The sequence below is a fragment of the Nicotiana tabacum genome, chromosome 11, assembly GCF_000715075.1.
Source record: "Nicotiana tabacum cultivar K326 chromosome 11, ASM71507v2, whole genome shotgun sequence".
Lineage (NCBI taxonomy): Eukaryota > Viridiplantae > Streptophyta > Magnoliopsida > Solanales > Solanaceae > Nicotiana > Nicotiana tabacum.
Window position 1 is genome coordinate 22,000,199 of NC_134090.1, and position 13,824 is coordinate 22,014,022.

General features: G+C 34.0%; 1 protein-coding gene across 2 annotated transcripts; it reads right to left on the minus strand.

Annotated features, from left to right (window-relative positions):
• Positions 1 to 631: 631 nt before the first annotated feature.
• Positions 632 to 5,191, minus strand: LOC107818356 (iron-sulfur assembly protein IscA-like 1, mitochondrial). 2 transcript variants are annotated; one of them, XM_016644359.2, is made up of 3 exons: positions 4,968 to 5,186; positions 3,832 to 3,949; positions 632 to 959 (listed from the first exon to the last, which is right to left on the minus strand). In XM_016644359.2, exons 1-3 carry the CDS (start codon positions 5,107 to 5,109, stop codon positions 848 to 850), a joined length of 372 nt encoding a protein of 123 aa, XP_016499845.1. In that variant the 5' UTR covers positions 5,110 to 5,186; the 3' UTR covers positions 632 to 847. The 2 variants fall into 2 exon arrangements, with proteins under 2 accessions (XP_016499845.1, XP_075081012.1); XM_075224911.1 differs by lacking the exon at positions 632 to 959 and adding an exon at positions 966 to 2,990 and having other exon boundaries at positions 4,968 to 5,191.
• Positions 5,192 to 13,824: the final 8,633 nt, after the last annotated feature.

Below are 13,824 nucleotides of genomic sequence, written 5' to 3' on the forward strand. Positions count from 1 at the left end.
TTTTGTCTTTTATGCTCAATTATGAATCTTCACACACTATAAATACCCATTGTGTAGCAATAGTGTGCCTTCACCCCCAGTGCTCCAATTGCGCCTTTTGTATTAAGTGCATCTGTATTGTGAATTCATTACAACTTTGTGGAGAACATAATGAAGTACGTGAAGCTTTACAAGTTCAATGGAAGCGAAGAAGACGAGTCGCCGTCAAGTGTTTTTACCATAAGAAGCAGTATTGACAAGAATGACTTAGCAGATGATAAGCAGAAGGTGAAAAGTTTCAAAGCAGCCATGCAAAAGGTGATTTTAAAATTTGAGTCGAAGAAATCTCAAGGCGAAAAACCACGTTGAATCATGTGATCATTTCATCTAAAAATTTATGCTGTTATTTGCTTTATACCTATAAATCCACCCTACGATTTGGTATAAGTGTGTTCTTCATTTATATTCGCCTCATGCTTTACCCTTGTTCAATTATGCATATCTTGCTGCACACAGGAATACACATTATGGTATTTAGTTTCTAATGCAAATACCAAAATTTATAGTCTAAGCAGTGAGAGTCCAACCAACCAAATTTATACTCAAATAATAACTAATGAAAAAAGGAAATTTGATTATTTAGAACGGCTACTGCAGTAAGTAATACATGCATCAACTCATATTATTGGTGTGAAGAAACAGAGTTACAATATGTACACAAGAAAAGAAGATTAAAAAAGGTCGAGGAAAAATTAACAAAAGCCTTTGTTTCTGACCATTAACGTACTCATTGATTTGACACTCCAGATTATATACTTACACTTCTAAGTGTATATATAACGTACATCATACTGACTAAAACAAGCTATCAGTTTGATTTGCCACGCAACTTAGCAGCTTCTGAGCTAGTTGTTGTCATGAAAGATTCTCCACAACCGCATTGTCCAGTTGCGTTTGGATTGATAAATATAAACTCAGATCTGCTTATAATAACAATAATGTGAGATTATAGGATTTAATGATGTTTATGAGACACATATAAGGATTAACCAGGTTTGTGAACAACAATACTGGAATGTAAATGGGTGCTGCAACTTAGTGCCACTAGAATTTAAGCAGTTAAGTACAGTGGATCGGTTTCCAGAGGCGGATCCAGGATTTGATGATTACGGGTGCCATTATTTTTTTACAAACCTACCACTAGCGAAGGAGATTGAATTAGGGTGTACATTCTGCCGGTTCAACCCATTCTGAATTACTTCGGTTCTGTTTGATCCGATCCATTATGAAATATTTCAATCAGTTTACTAGATTTTTAGTGCATAAATAAATATGTGATCACCAAAACAACTGCCCAATTCGATCTAATTCTCTAAATACAAATTCTATTTAGTATGATTAAAAAACATAAATAAAATTTAAGTTAGCAAATACAGATCTAGAAAAATATAACATTAGATGATTAAAAAATAATTAAAATCACATTCAAATAAAATATGAAGATCTAGAATGAGAAAAAGGAAACAATTATATAATTCTACATAAATAATAATAATAATAATGAGGTTGTACAAAGAGAGTGGAAATACAAAAATGAAGAAAATAGAAGGAATTAAAAAGAGGAGCAACTACAAAAATGAAGAAAATAGAAGAAATTAAAAAAGAGGAGCAACTACAAAAATGAAGGAAATAGAAAAAATTAAAAAAGAGGAGCAACTACGACCACAGGGGAAATAAGCACTAGCTTGAAACCAGGTGAGATTCGAACCTGGGTTTTGCATGTGAAAATTTGGCAACTCAACCATGGCACCCACATTCATTTTGTTACCTTTGGGTGCCACTCAGATCCTATATCATATTTTCCGGTAAAATACCAGTACATATATAGAATTTTACCCGAGTGTCCAGGTGCCGTACCACCCCAAAGTCTCTACGTAAATCCGCCCCTGTCGGTTTCACAAGGACACAGATACTATGAATCGAGCAAGAGCTAAATGGATTTTTGATGCTCATCCCGAGTTTGTTTTTGGGATTTTGCTTTAGAATAGAAATAGGATCTTGGCCGCAGCCTTAGATGACAAGTTACGTAGGGATATAATTGAACGAAAACCTGCAAAAGACGGAATGCTCTCCACGTAAAAGTCATGAAATTCATTCCTAATCCACCTCAAAAACCACCTTCATCATTAGCCAAAATGCCATCTTTTACAAACTAGAAACTGAATCATATGACCAAGATATGAACTGACCATCACAACAGGACAACAGCCAACCGAAGATTAACCATTTTTCAAAGTCGACCTTCAGATTAGCCAGTTCATCACAGTCAGAACTCAGAACAATATTAGAAGGTTGTTATATGTTCAATTTTCCTAATTAAAATATAAAGTTCATATTCCTAAAGTTCTAAATTGCGTGGAAAAGAAGCAACCGGATTGAGGGTGGTTGATCTGCCATGGCAATAAGAGAGAAAGCATATGTTGTTAGGCTAGGGGTTTCAAGATGGGATAGTTACAAGGAGGCCAAAATGTGTCCATCCACTAGGCAAACCATCACCAAAGCTAAGTTGCTCCGACATGGCAGTTTAGGTGCCGCACCCGTGTTGCCACGACACTAGTATGAGTGTGGGTATGTGATCCGTAACAGATTCGGTCAAATAATTTTGAGTATTTTGACTACAACAGGAGGAAAAATTTGAAACGAGATACAATTTGATTCCCGAAATCAGAACCAAAACTAAGGTAAACTTGAAGAAAATAGCATACCTTACTTAAGAAATCAATTATTTACTTATCTACAACTTGAAAAAAAAAATCCACACTTTACAAACTATACATAAGTATTCCACAAAATTTCTCATAATTTAGAGATAATTTTTATATTTTTATTTTTTTGAATTATTTTTAGCCGGATCCCCACACCCGTATCCGTACTAGGATCCGTATCCCCAAATCTTAGAATTTACATCTCGAAGGATCTGACCTCTAGATCCGCACCCGTGTCCGAGCAACCTAGCACCAAAGTTTATTTGAGGGAAACAAGAGCATTACTTTACCAGGGAAAAAAGGGAAAGAAATGAGTCAGTGTGCAGTCTCAATCAATTTTTTTACTGAAAAGTTAGAGCATGAAGTCTTAATCATTTGAAGCATATTTTCTTATCTTCCTCCATGGGAATCACTGATATTAAGATAGATAGGAGAATGTAAAGATTATATCCGTATTAAGAGAATGAGGCTTCAAATGGCAAAGAAAAGATTGAACAAAAGCTAGAAACCACAAACGAAAGAGATCAAATCACGTAATTGCTATTTCATTACACCTTCTTATTCCTTGAAGCAAAGTCCCTAAAAGGACATGATAGGTTAGTTTAAAGAATTCAACAAGACTAGTTGCAAAAGTCATAGGGATTAAAAAAACTACTATTATATTTAAGTCAACTTCAATAAATAAAGCATCGGAAAGCTTCTGAAGAAAAACTAAAGGAGGGTTGTCTGTGCAGGGGAAAAGAAAAAAGGCAGCAGTTGACTTCAGCCTTTTAAACATCACAGTTATGTCACAACTGTACTGGAAAACTAACAAAATTAACTTGCTTTATCTTAGCTCATATAGATACTTAATGTCGTGATGTGAGACGGTACAAGAAAAAGTGGAAAATTAAACTTGATTTAATCTTAGCTTATTGTCTTATAGTGATACTTAATGTTGTGACTTGACAGCTCAAAGAATAATTAAGCTTAAAAGATCGATCATAAGAAAAAGGTTATGATTGCAATTTGCAACAGTAGTAGCCATGAATAGAAGACATAATATGGCAATACTAGTAGGATATAAAATGGAAATACCATCTCATACCTGAGCTTATCATCAACAAAATCCATCTCTGTACCTAGGACGTGCATAAGAGCCTTTGGATCAATCAGTATCTTCACGCCCTTGTCCTCAACTAACTCATCAAATTTTCCTTTATCATCTGTACAATCCAAGGTCATTTTAGAAATCAATAAAAACATGAGAGAAGAAATTTCATAGATGTTTTTTTTTATTTCTTTAACAAATTTCACTGATGGTACATCAGTTATTAATCTTTATAATAGGCAAGATCTAAAGGAAATTAATTACAATTGGTCAAAAATGGCAGAATAATCTGTAGGGACATGCTTGCACAAATCGCTAGAACTAGCTCTACGCAAATGTTGCTAGTATGATATTGAAACTTCAAGCACAAAATAAATGAAGACTACTGTTGTGAAGTGTGAACTCAGTAAACTTTCTCTGTGCCTGCTCGCACAAATTTGACGAGTGATATATTCTACTGATTTAACTCAGTGCGACAAAATTCAAACTTTGAAACAGCCTCTCTGCCTTTAAAGGATAGGGGTAAGGCTGCGTACACACTACCCTCCCCAGACCCCATATGGGATTCAGCAGGGTTTGTTGTTGTTGTGACAAACTTCAAACTATCAGTACACCAATTATAATGCAGCTCAAATAATGACGGAAAGCGATGCAAGACGTTTCTTATTCAGCAGATTCAGATAATTAACAGTTAGCACAGTGGAAAAGAACGCCTCCGAGAATGGCAAAAGAGTTTGAAATATTGTATTCATTTTCCAAAACCTTTTTTTGGGGGGGGATCAAAATTCATTTTCCAAAACCAAAATCATCAGTTCAAAAATGTTAGGCAAGTTTGGGGCAGAAGTCTTAGATTATACAAATGAGCAGCAGTGAGGAAAATTGGTTACAGTAAGCAATTTTTTCCAATATAAGTAACAGTATAAAAACATTTCTTATATTTAAACTGATCATGGGTCATTATAATTAAATTATTTTTAAGCTGGATGCAATATATAATCTATTTATCTATTGCAAATATCCTCCATTTATCCGGGTTTCAGATAAATTATACACTTCAAAACTCAAACAGGAAGAAAAAAAATGACATTAGCTTAAAAAGAAGATCGTAAACCATTTTGATAGAGGGGGAAAACCTGCATAATTGAGGGTATAAGATAAGCCGTTACAGCCGCGAGATTTGACGCCAAGCTTGAGGAAAGAACGCTGACGCTGCTCTAACAGCTGCCGTATTCTCGACGCCGCAGCTTCCGTTAAGGTTAGCACTTGCTTTCTCATTTTGAAATTGCTCAGCTCCACCGGCTTACAGTATCATCATCATCAGAAGAAGAAAAGGCGGCCTTCATTTGCAACTTGACCCGACTGGGAGTCCATGGGTTGTTATGAAATGGATCGCTGGGCCTTGATAAGCCTTTTGGGCTTGGTTGAATTGGGTTTAAACGTAAAAATAATATGGGTTAGCCAGTTTTCAGATTAGTAGTTTAAGGGAAATTTTACCTTCCTATACGCTATTTGAAACTTTATTGCCCCCCTTACTCAAGTTTTAATTTAATTACATACGCATATAAAATTTACCAATTATATACACTTTAGAAATTAAATGAGTATTCTTTTATATTAGGAGTTGAATAAGGAATTAATTATTTCCCATCCTAATTCTCTCTCCCTCCTCTCTCTCTCTCTCTACATCTCTCTATGTCTCTCAATCCCTCATTCTAGTAATGTAGATCAAAGGGAAAAGAGCATCAATTCCACACTTATTGAAATTCCAGTAATATAGAGCTGAAAGTGTTGCACAATTAGTGTTTAAATTTTAATAATGTTGCACAATTGGTGTTCAAATTGAAATTGTCAATCAATAAATATTGAAGATGTTTGACTCTCCACCATTGACAACCATTAAAAAGCTTTGAAGCTTTGAATTCGAATTTAAATTTTCAAAAATCATTATTTGTTTGGACTGTGTGTTGTTGTAAACAATTGAGAATATTGTTTGGAGTTTATATCTCAATTTTGAGGGTGTTTGGTGAAGATTAGACTTGATTTTGGCTGAATTTCAGATTGAAACTCGAAGTCGAAGAAGAAGACATGATATACAATTTACTTACGAAATTGTTATAAAGTGGTAGTATAATTGTATGTAAATTATATTCTGTTGTAGTTATATATTTTTTTTATTTGAATGTTGTATGAAAGTTGAACAATAGTTGTATAATATGTGAATCATTGTATAAAATTTGTATTTAAGTTATCAATACAATCATTTTACATAAAGTTATTGATATGTATCAAAATTGTATTAAGAGAGTAAGTTTTGATTGAAATTTTAGAGAGGAAGAAGCACACACCACAGACAAAATATATACAAATTAGATACAAAATATATACAAATCAGATACAAAATGTCTACAAAGACATATTGTATAAAATTTGTATAATAATTGTATTTAAGTTGTATGATATTGTAGTTGTATATAACTAGGTAGAAATAATATATAAAAATTATAGATAAGTTGTATAATATATAATTAGTTGTATGAAATTATTTTTATTATGTATAAATCAGATACAAATATACAAAAAATATATTGTATAAAAATATCAAATATTGAAGGCGGAAAATTCTACTACTACTTTTATTTTTTAATTTTAAAACAAAGGAAGATAAAAGAAAAGAAATGATCAAACAAATAGGGGGCTACAGATCCAACATATCTCTTATTATTGATTTTGTTCAGTTATTCTCCCAGCAAAACTAACCAGTATGGCCCCTAGTTCCACTTCAATGGATGTCTGGGGTCAGTGATTATGCGTGACAAAGGGGAAATGAGAAATCTCACTTTCTTAAAAAAACATCTTCACATCAAAATATTAAAAGAAAAATATAGAAGAATGGGGAACTAACCGATAGGAAAAGCAATTTTTTTTACTCTCTTTTCAGAATATAATTTAATATTACTAGTACTTTAAAATAGATTAAAATTTTGGTGTCGAGATTTTAAAAATTCTCTGATAATAGGTTAGATTCATGTAATTTGGCGACTGTTTATGTCCCAGCTTGACTATGTTTCACTGTTCTAGGTTAGTTAAATGACGATAAATTGGCTCTAATTATGAATTTCATGTTTTGCAGGAGCGAGTTGCGCTTATGAGGACTTAGGATGGTGTTTGGAGCCAAATTGAAGCAAGGGAAACCCCTTGGAGCTGAGTACATGTGAAAGAAGAGAGAAAAGATGAGCTAAAATGATGACCAGCTTAGCACGGCCATTAGCGCGCCCACTAGCTCGACCGCGCTAGCCCAGGAACTCGAGGCAAAATACTATGCCATATGTGCGGTCATTAGCGCGCCCACTAATGCGACCGCGCTAGTCTAGTTCGGAACATATAATTCAGGGGTAAACTTGAAAGTTCGGGGGTAATTCCACTTAACCTATAAGAGGTCCAGCTCGCCCAAAAGGACAGAATCAAGGTTTTTACAGCTTAGTTGAAGGCAAGGAGAGGCAAGAGGCAAGGAGGATAATTCAACATCGAGTTCTTCCTTTCTTCCTTTTGTATTTTACCATTATGATGAATTTTGCTGTTGTTAGTATGAATACGATTATGAGTAGCTAAATATTTAGTCTAGGGTTTTGATGGAACCTATTGAAGGACGAACTTCATGTTATGTTAATATAGTTTACCCGGTTTAATCTCTATTTGGTCAACTACGTTCTTATTGTAGTTAACTGATAGGATCCTCAATTAGCTGTGCCTATTTAGTATGTATTACTCGGGAGAGAGTGCATATTTAGGTAATTGTTGAACACCACCACTCCCAAAGTATATGAGGGATCAATAACTAAGGGTTTAAAGGCGAGATTAGGGATAACGAAGCCTTGGGTGCGATCTAAAGTGAGCTGTAAAAAAAGAGGGGTAAATTTTTAGTTTCTTAAGTTATCAATGTTTAGTTTTCTTGAAATCAGGGGCCCCGCCTGTAGAATAGGGTCAGTCTTTACTTTAGTCAAGCTTAGTTTATAGTTTTCCGCAAGTTCAATTACGTTTAGGAGACGCACATCCTATTTGAGTCATTAATTTTACTCTCATCATTGCATCCTTCACCAGCAGCGTATGTGATTTATAGTTCTGCTAACAACTCACAAATCTTCCTAGTGCAAACTGGGGCAGAAAAGTTTCTTTTGTTGTCTGTTTAGCTGTAGTATTAGGCGCCCACCTGGAGAACAAGGAAAGACAATTCAAATTTCAAGGAAAAGCAGTTTCGAAGGAGGACAGTTCAAGTTCAGCAATCAGGCGCCCACCTAGAGAACAAGGGAAAACGGTTCAAGTTTCGAAGGAAGACAGGTCAAGTTCAGCAATCAGGCGCCCACCTGGAGAACAAAGAAAGACAGTTCAAGTTTCAAGGAAAAGCAGTTTCGAAGGAAGACAGTTCAAGTTTCAAGGGAAAATAGTTCGAGTTTCAAGGGGAAGCAGTTCAAGTTTCAAAGTAAGTCAGTTCAAGTTTTAGCAATCAGGCGCCCACCTAGAGAACAAGGGGAGTCATTTCAGAAGTCAAGTCAAGTTAGAAGTAGCGGAAGCTCGCCTCAAAAAATACGAGTCGACAGTCCGAGATAACAAAAAAAAAGTCTCAATCAAGAATAAAAGAAAAAACAGAGAGTGAATCCTAAGTGCAGAAGCGGAGAAAAGATGTGGACTGCTTAAGACATAATTGAAGTCACAAGCTCTGCATGTCCCGTCTTGATTTGAAAAGCTGAATAAGATTGAACCAGCACCTGTAGCTAACAAGCATCAAGATTCAGAACAGAGTCCGCATGAAGAACCAGCCAAGACTCAAGATCAAGCATCAGAAGACTCATAGATAGGAATCTTGTAACTTGTAGCTGATAGGTTTAGTTAGTCTTTTTTTTTAATTTTGATTTTGATGTAATAACGGGACTACGGACCGAAACCTCGGGCGGAACCTCACTCGACTCTCTCATCGTCGTCACACACTCCATCACCTCATTCACTCTGAACTACACGTGGCATGATTCCTTTATAGCCAAGGATATGTAGGCAGCTCAGATACCAGAGCTTGGTCACATTCTCCTTTCTCTTAGCATTTGGTCTCTATAAATAAGGGTCGGGTCAAAAAACCTATCTCGTCGTTCTTTGTTTGAAAATTCTTCGCGTTTTCAGTCAAAGAGGGGCAACTGTAAACATGTAATTTTTGACCCTCCCCAAGATTTTACACATTTTAGCGTAAATATTTAGTTTAGGTTTAGTATTACTCTCTTTACTTTATTTTATCACAAAAATAAAAATTACAAAAATATTTTTCTCTTATTTAGCTAATTAACATTTTTATCTAGTTACTTTTAATTTGTCTACCTTACATAAAATACAAAAATACAACAAAATAGTTTCAGGAATATTATCTTAAGTTTACAATGATTTTTCCATTTTGTTATCTTTTAGTATGATATTTTAAAAAAATACCAAAAATAGGTTTATTTTAACGGATAGTTTTATTTTAATAATTATTTTACTTAAGTAGGATTAATTAATAAATGGTGTAGTATTTTTGGTCTTGTTTTAGAAGAAATAGTATGAAATTTGAGGCTAATTTTGTTTGGTCTTAATTGAAAAGGCTCAATTTCGGATAGCCCAAAACATTAAGCCCATACTCATTCCCCATTTGACCTAACCTAATTCCTACCCCTGTAAAACAATGCCTAGATTCCTAAATAGAGGGGAGACCTAGACTAAAAATGATCAGCCGCATGCCCCATAGAAAGGAGCTCACTCCTCATCGTCTTTTTCCTCTGCAACTCAACAGAAGAGGACCAGAATTTGCCTTCTATTTGGTTCATCACTTCCGTCATCTCTTTTGAGGCAAAGCACGTTCTTTTTGGAACTATTGTTTTCATCATATCTCTCTATAGATCTCCTAAAGCTTCAATTTCTGTAATTCTAATCATACGTCGAAAATACGTTAGTGGTGGTTGCTTTCTTCCTCAACCAAAAAATGCGAAACTCAGCCTGAAACCACCATCAACACCCAGCTAAAATCCACCATCAACCCAACTCTAAAAGCTACTCTAAAAAACACAACTGCCCTTACCATTAAAACACGCCAATTTCAGTCGAGTGAGATTTTAAATTTGGGGATTCGAAGTTCGCCTTGCCAACGAGCCTCGAATTTCCGAAGAGTCGATAGAGTTTGCCGAAGCTTCCATGGTCTGTCGAGTGCTAAATTCCATTCCTGTTTAATTAAGGTCCGTTTCTTTTTAACTTCTAAATTCGGATCTTCATTTTGGAGTTCATCTTGTATTGGTTCGTGTGAAGCTTGAATAAAGCGAGGCCTTATTAATATGGTTTTGAATATCTGATTTGCTCTTTGGTTTTGATAGCTTTATATTCTAATTTTGAATACTCTGCTTATTTGCTTTGGGGAATAGTTAAAACGTCTATGACTTGGGTTCTTTTTTGTTTATTAGTTGATTTGTAAACAAACAAAATTATATTATAGAAAAGGAAATGGTAGTAGTAAACAATTTCTGAAAAAAACCAAAATCGTGAACAAGCCATCAACCACGTCACTCTCATCATTATAAATACAAGGTCATACTTTTACAACTTACCAAGAAGAGAGGAAACTTAAGTGTTGGTTTCCAAAGTGTGATTTTTTGTATGAAGTTTGTAAGCACGTGATTTTTGCCCTATATGAGAATTACTCCAAAAAAATTCAAAAATAAAATAATTTTTCTTGGTGTGCCATTTTTGTGATATTTTGTGACATTTTGAATAATTATTTGTATTTGTTTGTGCATGTTTATTTGCTAAATTAATAAAAAATACAAAAAATATGTCGCATTTTGCATATAGGATTTAATTCTACAATTGTTAGCAATTAAAATTGTTTTACAAAAATTAAAAATTACAAAAATAGGCATCGTTTGCATTTTTAGCATTTAATGTCCAAATATACAATTTTATGCTTAATTAATACTTAATTGTGCGTTAATTGTTATTGGGAGTTAATTTGCGCTTTTATAACTTAATTTAGTTCTTAATAATAGTTTAAGTATTTTTATAATTTAGTTTTAGAAAAAATAAAAGAAGAAAAGAGAGCGAAAATATAAAGAAAGTCGGAATTGGGCCTCTTCTTCAATTTCAAGCTATAGGCCCAAAAAATGGCCCAATCTTCCCTACGACCTAGTCCATTTCGAACTGGGTCGACCCAGTCCATAACCCAAAAGACCCAATACCCCTATCTTGCATTTCAAAGACACAAAACAAAAGAAAAAAAGAAAAAAAAAACCCTAAAACTATCCTAAGCTATCCGCCCCCCCCCCCTTTCTTCTCTTTCTCTCTTTTCATCTTCTTCTCCTCAAAACTCCAAAGCACAACCATGGCTACCCAGCAGCCACCCCCTTCGTCGAACACCACCCAAGCACCGTCCAAACACCACCAAACGACACAACCTCTTTCGCGACCCCAACCCTATCCGCCATTGATGAAGCTCATTGAGCTCAAGCTCGTTGAAGCTCGACGTCTATGTCGTTGTTGCTTCTGTCTCAACCAAACAACCAAACGAACATAGCCTCGATGAGTCAGCTGTTGATCGAAGCTCCCATCGCCGCTGCTCGTCACGACCAAGCTCACACGCTGCCATCGGGAGCAGTCCATTCCGCCATGGACGTCGTCGACAGTTGCTGCTGCTCGCTGCTTCGGACTGCTGCTGCTTCTTGGCGTCATGTTGCTGCTCGCCGCTTCGTACTGTTGTTGACGACACAAGACAGTCCGGTTAAAGTCCGGCAAAGGTCGAGGGTTTTTCGTCAAGTGAAGATACTATACGTCGTAAGTTCATCGTCAAGTTCGTTGTTTGTTTGGTCGTTGTTCGTCTTTCGATCCGGTTAGTAGTTTTTGAGTTTTATTTTGTCCATATTTTGTTTTGATATTTTCGAATCTAAAATCAACAAATGTTTGTTTTGTTTATCGTTTGAATTAATTTTTAGTTCATGTTCATGTGTTATTTGTTAAATCAATTTTCAGATTTTAAAATGGAAGTTTAATTAGTTGTTTTCATGTTTATTTCATGTTTGTTGTATTGTTTAAGTAAGAATTTGTTAGTTTGATGTTTGTTAGATTCAAATTGAAATTTAATTAATTGTTTCTTCAATTTGTTTCATGTGTTTATGTATTGTTAGAAATTGTTAATATTGTTAAGTTCAAGTTTAAGTTCATAATTGTTTCTTCGTCGATCTTGTTATTTGTTTAAAGAATTTAGTTGTATTAAAGGAATATATTTTTTTAATCGTTTAATCCGTCATGTTTGTTGTCTTAAAATAGATTAATTCATGTTCATACTTTGTTTGGATGATCTTGAATCCAAATTTTGTATAATTTGATTTCTTGTTTACCATTTATGATTATTTCTTGAATTGTTCTCATAATCTTGTTTAAAGTTTAATATAAGAATTGTTTGTTGTAATGTTGTTAGAGTTGATTTTAAGTTCAATATGATTGAGTTTAGAAATCTTCATACTTTGTTTATTGTTGGTGTTGAATCCGAAAATAGGATTGTTTGTTGCTAAAATATTGTTCAATCAAATTTTAGTTGTTCTTGGTTGTTCAATTTGTGTTCATGTGATTTGTTGTTGAAATGTTGTTAAAATCATGTTCATGTGATATTGTTGTTATGATGTTCATCCGTGTTCATATTGTTGTTTGAACATTGTTAGAAATTGATCATATTGTCTATAGTTTGGTTAAGTTTGATTAATTGATGTGTTATAGCTGATGGGTAGTTTGGTAAATTTGTAATACGTTCAGGGGTAGTTTGGTAATTTCAGTAAGGTCGGAAGGGGTAGTTTAGGAATTGTACATTTTGAAATTGTTTATTTGAAGCATGAGGGACAAAATGAAATGGGGTGGGTTGTGATATGATTATTTAATATAAAGGGGGAACAAGATTTAAATTAAAGGGGAATCTTGCATTATTTTAAATAAAGCATGGGGGACAAAATATAATGGGGTGGTGTGATATATTTATTTAATGTAATGGGGATGAGTGGGAAGATAATGGGTTTGGTAGAGAAAGGGATTGATTTTAATTGATTTATGGGATGGGATATATATATGTGAAGTCTTGAACACAAGAGGGGGGAGAAGAAATACAGACAGAAAAAAAAGAGATTGAAAAAAAAGCTGAACATTTATTCCGAAAAAAAAAATTGAAACTCTCAAGAAAAGAAAAACATACAAAGAAAAAAAAATTGAAAATTAGAAGAGAAAGTAGTACACACCTGATAAATATTCTGGTATACAGGTGTAGAAATTAAGGGTTGAAGATTAACTAGCCTTTCAAAAATCTGAAAATTTCCCTTGGTTTCTGTCCGTTATTTTTGGCATTCCTGGATTTTATTTTGAATTTTTCAAAGCTGTCACTGGGATTTTCGTTGACTGGTTATTGCTGGTTATTGTTGTTGTTGCTGTGTTACGTATTACGTTGCTGACTTTCTTCTTCTTATATTGACAATATCAGGTACACAACTGTAATTTTGGCATTTTGTAAGCTGAAATGAAGAATGGAGTGTTAAATTTTTAATTTAGTTTAATTTAATTTTTTGTATTGTATTTAGGTTATTCATGTATTATTATTCCGTAAATCACTGTCATCGGCATAACTAGGCATATTATAGCGACATATTAAATAACGTCTTTACCAGATTATTAGGAAATATATTTAAACCTGGTTATTAATTAAAATTGTTTAAATAAAAAAAATAGAAGAAATAACGTAAAAATGGCGTTATTGAATCAGTTTGGCAAAAATTAACTAAGTTCCTTATTCATAAGGTTTTTCGTCAACGATAAGTTAATCCGAATCATGTAGTCAATTTCAGTTATAACATGAATTAGTTTGCAAACAAGTATTAGGACATGATGAATTAAAACAAAATTAGTTAATGTTAAATTGTTTAAATTTTTAGAAATATGATTTAGTACTCAAGT